Source organism: Parasteatoda tepidariorum, chromosome 3, assembly GCF_982258835.1.
Source record: "Parasteatoda tepidariorum strain Cologne lab strain chromosome 3, Ptep-v5.0, whole genome shotgun sequence".
NCBI lineage: Eukaryota > Metazoa > Arthropoda > Arachnida > Araneae > Theridiidae > Parasteatoda > Parasteatoda tepidariorum.
In genome coordinates this window covers 23,248,373-23,254,640 of record NC_141757.1, presented here as the reverse complement: position 1 = coordinate 23,254,640, position 6,268 = coordinate 23,248,373, and the positions used below count along the sequence as shown (strand labels likewise).

At 26.5% G+C, this 6,268-nt stretch overlaps 1 protein-coding gene across 2 annotated transcripts; it reads right to left on the bottom strand.

The window, feature by feature from the left end:
* Positions 1-1,753: 1,753 nt before the first annotated feature.
* RpL32 (Ribosomal protein L32) lies at positions 1,754-5,981 on the bottom strand. 2 transcript variants are annotated; one of them, XM_043049693.3, is made up of 4 exons: positions 5,770-5,981; positions 3,603-3,700; positions 2,021-2,173; positions 1,754-1,932 (listed from the first exon to the last, which is right to left on the bottom strand). In XM_043049693.3, exons 2-4 carry the CDS (start codon positions 3,693-3,695, stop codon positions 1,774-1,776), a joined length of 405 nt encoding a protein of 134 aa, XP_042905627.1. In that variant the 5' UTR covers positions 3,696-3,700; positions 5,770-5,981; the 3' UTR covers positions 1,754-1,773. The 2 variants fall into 2 exon arrangements, with proteins under 2 accessions (XP_042905627.1, XP_015904712.1); XM_016049226.4 differs by having other exon boundaries at positions 5,903-5,981.
* Positions 5,982-6,268: the final 287 nt, after the last annotated feature.

Genomic DNA, 6,268 nt, shown 5'->3' with positions numbered 1-6,268 from the left:
ATTCAAATATTATGTAAGCATGTTTGTCTATTTTTAATCCACCCTTCTATGATTACATGCTATGCTTTAATAGTAACAACACAAAATGAGTTTATTATTGAAGACTAGTGTTATCTTCTCCCATTAAAATATAAATAAAAAATTTTCAAATTCATTTTTTATTTGAACTATAATTTTTTTACTTCTTTTTAACTAAAAAATAAAACAATCTTATATGCATTTATCATCTTCCATAATCTCAATTCTATCAAAATTTCAGTATTTCACCATATGGCAATATAATGAGACCTCTAAAACTGGATGGAATTTAAAGATTGGCTAAGTCTTGGTTCAGCATAAAACAAATGTACCTAATATGATCTATGATTATTGAAGCACTTAAAGAGGTTTTTTTCTTGTTACTATAAGATTTCTTTTCAGATCCTAAGAGAAGCAGCTAGTGAGGGTGGTAAAAAAAATTTCCCAATGCCTTAACTTTTGTATAAATTTAAAAATATGAAATACATTCTATTCTCAGATTGCTTTCAGTACTATATACTGTTTTATTTTAATAGGTTGTGAAAATAAATTTGAGGGGTTATTCACGTATTTATGGTGGCATACCTTTGATACGCTTCTAACTTTTAGTTTTGAAATAAACCAACCTTAAAAATTATTGACTTAGATATAAGAATGCAAAACCTTCAGAATTCTTCAATTGCTTAATTTAAAGACTGTCCACTAATTACTCATCAGACCTAAAATCTTATTTTTGGTCAAGACTAAATTGCTTGTTAAAAAAAGATGCCAAATGACTTAGCATATTGAGGGTGTTAGTTCTTAATTGAAGTGAAAGCATTGATTACATTTCTTATTAATTTCATTTATTGTTAAGTCCATTTTTTAAGTAAAATTTATTTCTTAGTTTTTTTTTATTATTTCCAGATGATACATTGCAATTTGTTATTTTTTTGCAATACATTTATTCTGTAGGATCAATCTTCATTTTATTCAAATTTCTAAAATGTATTAAAAAAGAATTTTTTTTTATTAAACCAGTAAGAAACTAAAAAATATTTAACATTAAGAAAATCCAGACTCCGAGACACCAGTGGCGATGCATGCATTAAACTGCACTAATTGCTTAAATCATTTTTGATCTTCATTTTCTATTCAAAAGTATAAAGAGCTGCTTTTTTTTCCTTTTAAAAAAAGATGGAAAATTCTCAAAGCAATATACCAACTTTCTTTTTTAGCTTTAAGTTTCCTCTTTTTAAAAATAGTCATGTATACAATGCACCAAAAATGTTTTGATTTTTTTCCTGAAATATTGTCTTTACTTTTCAACACTACAGGAGTATGTATTTCACTAGAGGGTGCGTGAGTAACAATACAACATAACGCAGAACTTTAAAAAGAAAGATTCCATTAAATTGATTTTAACAGAGACGATTGTGCTTCGGGAAAAAATTCGGATTTTTTGCGAACCACAATACGGAAGTTTCAAGAAATCGATCACATTAATGTATAAAAATTCTAGTATATTTCATCTAAAAATATTAGAATTTATGCTTGGCATCTCTTTCATTTGTAAATATTTTTTCTGGTAGAATAATAAATGCGATAAGAGTAAAAGCAAACTTATACTTTACAATATTTTTTAGTTGGGCTCACAATCACCCCTGTTTAAATTATTGGAACTTCAGAAAAGTTCGATTTACAGTATTAAGAAAAAGTATAACAATAATGAAAAAGAAAGCACCTAACAAATATGTTCCTTTTTATTATAAACATTTATTCATTTTCCTCTGAACGTAATCTAGCGTTAGCATTTGTAACACGAACAGCCAACTGTTGGGCTCTTTCAACAATAGTTTTTCGTTTCTTGGACGATACAGCGTGAGAGATTTCAGCACAATACCTCTTGTTCATCATCATTAACATTTCAAGTTCCTGAACAAGAAAAAGCAACAATTTATTAAAAATGAAAATTAATGACAGAGTTCAATACAGAAGAATAGAACAAAATATTAATTCTCACCTTTACGTTATTAATAACTACTTTCTTGAAACCATTAGGTAAAATATGCTTGGTCTTTTTGTTGCTACCATAACCAATGTTGGGCATTAAGCACTGTCCCTTAAAACGTCTACGGACTCTGTTGTCAATACCTCTTGGTTTTCTCCAGTTAGGCTAAATGAATTTAGAACGCTTATTTATTTAACACAACTATGCATAGAAAATATTTAGAAGTTAATAAAAAATAATATGAATAAACAACAAATATAGGACAACTGTAGAATGATGGGGAAAAAAACACAATGCAAAATATTTTCAAGAACTATTTTTTGTCTTTCCCCCTTTTGATGAGGCTGAATATAATTGCCCAGGTTGCATCGTTTTATAGGACTGTTTGATAACTTGGCTTTTAAAATTAAATACTTATTGTACACAAATTAATATCAAAAATTTATTACTATCAACTTAGATCAAATAATGTATTGGGAATAAATTTAAATAATAAATTTGCTACATTAGCAATTGTTCAATAATTAAAATGAAACAAGCATTCTTTGAACTTAATTCTTTAAATAATCAAAATTGTCTCCCAAAAATGATTCTGAATGTTTAATTCTGTTTTAAAAATAGTTCTTAAAAAATTTAATCATAAATGAAGCTCTCTAAATTTAATTTAAAATTTTTATCTATTCTTAAGAATTACACTACCAAATTCAGTGACTAATATCAGAATAAATGTAGATTACAGTGCATTAGAAAAAATATTTTTGTTTTAAGAGAATGAAAATTATAATTTTTTATAGAAAATGTTAAAGCTTTGCTTTTATAGAGGATTTTATCATTTTTTTGAAAACTAAATTTACATTTCGTTTATATTGCTTGGTATTGTTTTCTCTAACTTAAATATTACCTTAGAAACTTTTAATCTTAAAAAATTGTGAAGGTTTTTGCTTTACGTCAGAATCACAGTTCTAAGAAAACTTAAAATAAAAACTAGGAACAATATTATATGGTGAGTATACCTTAACATAATTTGTGGATAATAAATAAACTACATATAATATACAAGTATGATGTGATTTTTTTTTCTACAATAAAAAAAAGAAAGTTCTTAATTACTCTAAATTCTAAAACCCTAACAGGATATTCTTGCTTAAGAAAATTCAAAAATTCTTGCCTCTTCCAACAAGAGGCAGGAACAAATTTAATTTTATATGTTAATCTGCAGCATTAAGGACTAGTTTTAGTTAGAATGCCAGACCAAACATGCTATTTCAGTAATTAAAAATAAATTGTATGTAAATTCAATAACTGGAGGAAAAAAAAACTAAGCAGAGCCTTGCTCGTGAAATATTCAGAATTCCTTGTTTTAAAACTAACTGTTAACTTGCGAAGTACTTGATTCATTCATAAAAACATTAAAATATGAACAAAATAGATACAATTGTATGATCAAGCTGGTGAACGAAGAGAGAAGACAAGTTTACAGCCTGGCTTGATTTAAATCAGATTGCTGAGTCGCAGACATAATTAAACCTAATTTAACCATCTTTCACCTTTTCCTTATTCAAATTCCAAGAACCTAATTAAGATAGAAACTTACTTTAAGTTTTCCATATCGATCAGATTGATGACGTTTAAACTTCTTTAGCCTTTTCTTCACACATTTATGCTTAACTAATGGTCTTAGTGCCATTTTATCTGGAAAAAAAATTTGAATTATAAACAAAACAAAAATGTACCCGTAACAAATAAGAGTAAATTTTTATTCTCAGATGATTTGAAAAAAAAAAAAAAAAACAATTAAGAAATTTCTTTTGCCTTAATGCTTTTTCCGTTGACATCACGTCGGTTGAAATCTTTGTGCCCCATAGTAGACGTCACATACTATGAGACGATAAGAAAAGTTGCATCATTGAAGCTGAGCTAGACTCTTCTTACTTTTACACATCTCTTAAAATCTCATTATTATTTCTGAATAAAGTGCAACTAGCCTCGAAGTGAGATTTTGCCTTGAATTTAAATCAGAATTATTTTGTGCTTTTTAACTTCGCTTTATTAGTGTTAAAATTATCCATTAACATTATAATTATTTCAATTCATTAATATTATTTTCTCATTAGAACTTGAAAATAGTTTTTTTATCTAATTTTAATAATTATTTTAAGCAGACATTGAACTTAAACATGTTAAAGCATTAGAGTTAAGTTAATAAATGTAATCACAGTATATTTTATTTAAGAAAAAACTTAGGTTAATTGCAGACAAAAGTGGAGATCAAGCAAAATGTGTTCGCTGACAAAAATAATTTGCACTTTCGAATTTAGGATAGAACATATGTTAATTTTCTGCAGTAAAAAAAAAAACAAGACAGAAGGGGTTCAAGATATTTTAAATTGTATAAGAAATAATGCATATATATTGGAAACAAGCTAAGCTTAACGTTGATAATTTTTCATGATAAAAAGCAGTTTACTTTTGAAATTATAATAGGTGCACAATGTTTCACAAATTTTTTTTTTTAATAAAAGGAATTGAAATATAACTATAAGCTTTTCAACTTTGATCGAGGCATAATAAAACTATTCTTGTGATAAGTTCAAAATATATGCCGCAACTAGGTTAAACAAGCTATTATGGAAAAATCAAAGATTATTATTTTTTAAAAAATGTTAAACTTTTGAAATGACAATATAAGTAATGTTAAGTAAACAAACATTTGTAAATAAAGCAATTCGTCAAATCTTCTTCCTAATTTACTTATTTTATACATAACAAATAAATATGCATTGCATTAAAAGGCAATCTAAATCAATTTCTACACAGTTTTTCTTTTCAAGGCAAAATTCTTCAAAGGTTATATTTTAATATTATCAAGAACACATTACGTTTAAAATCTTTCTATACAAAAACCCAGTAGTTTTAACCATGAAACATCATTAACTTATGAAATCATTAATTGGAACTTCAAAGGAACAAAATATCAGGACATAACATTTTTAAGACTTTTGACAAGGTTCATCTTTGAAAGAAATATAAATATGATCAAAATGGATAACAATACATTAATTGAAAACAATTAGCAAGACAAATTATCCGGCCACAAATCAATAGACATGGAAAGCTATGATATACCACTGAAATGCTTGAATTTAGAGCATAGAGTAATATGTATGTATATGATTACTAGATCTCAATGAAGCAAACCATTAAACTGGCCACATTTTCCTAATATTAAGAATAAAAATATACTAATCTTAAAAAACATTAAAATCCTATGACAAATTAATTGATATTTCATTATTGCAGTAGATAATTGATAAATTTGTACATTCAGTAGCTACTAAAATCTATATGCTACTTAACTAAATCTGGTATTTAATCCCTTGAGTTTAAAACAAGTATTAATCTGCGATTTTTTACGAAATGGTTGAATGACCATTAAGCTATAAAACACCATGTTAAGGCAGGCTTAACAGTGTGCAAATAGTGCATTTTTAAATTCTGAAATTAACTTTAAAAATATTAATAAATCTTGAGAGTACAATATATATCATTAAGTTAAATGAATCTATCTAGTTACTTGCGTTATCTATCTAGTTACTACGTTATTAGCAAAAATGCACGGTGGATAGACAACACTAGAATTAATATATTTCTTACCAAATAAAAACAAGGACTAAGTAATTAACATAAAACCAAGAAATGAATCAAAATACATAGATAAATACAAAAGAAAATTGTTAAATCATGCAAATTAAGATATATACTGTTTAATTTGCGATGCGGGAACACGTGTCAAAAATTCATAAATCTGTTAAAAACTTAGATTAGAATTGAGGACGTGAAGTAAAAACTTTATAAATGAAACAATTACACATTTAATATTCCAATAAAACTTACCTTTTATTTAAATTTGATGAAATATATATTATAGATGTATAATGGCACGCAAAACGCGTTGAAGACGAAGGCAAGCTTTTTCCTAAAAAGTATGAGTTGAGATGTTTCCGCGGTTATGACATATTAATTTAATGAAAAATAATAAAAAGGAGTCGAAATTTATTTAGTAAAAGAGAGCAAAAATTAGAACTATACTTCAAAAAAGAAAATTTTTAAAAATTAAGGAATTGGTTTTTACAGCATTTTATTCTTTTTCGAAACATTTATTCTCACTACTTTCTTATACAACAGCAAGGACGAGTTTGATTGGATATTTTTGTCATCGTAAGCATCGTTCATTAGCTTTCAGGGTTACTGTATTTGGCT

Bases quoted from the DNA above. Each gene is read 5' to 3' on its own strand.
- RpL32 (XM_043049693.3), bottom strand. From the start codon at position 3,695: ATGGCACTAAGACCATTAGTTAAGCATAAATGTGTGAAGAAAAGGCTA. The intron at 2,174-3,602 runs GTAAGTTTCTAT...AAATTCATTTAG, and splicing joins ATCGATATGGAAAACTTAAA to CCTAACTGGAGAAAACCAAG. The intron at 1,933-2,020 runs GTGAGAATTAAT...TTTCTTGTTCAG, and splicing joins TAGTTATTAATAACGTAAAG to GAACTTGAAATGTTAATGAT.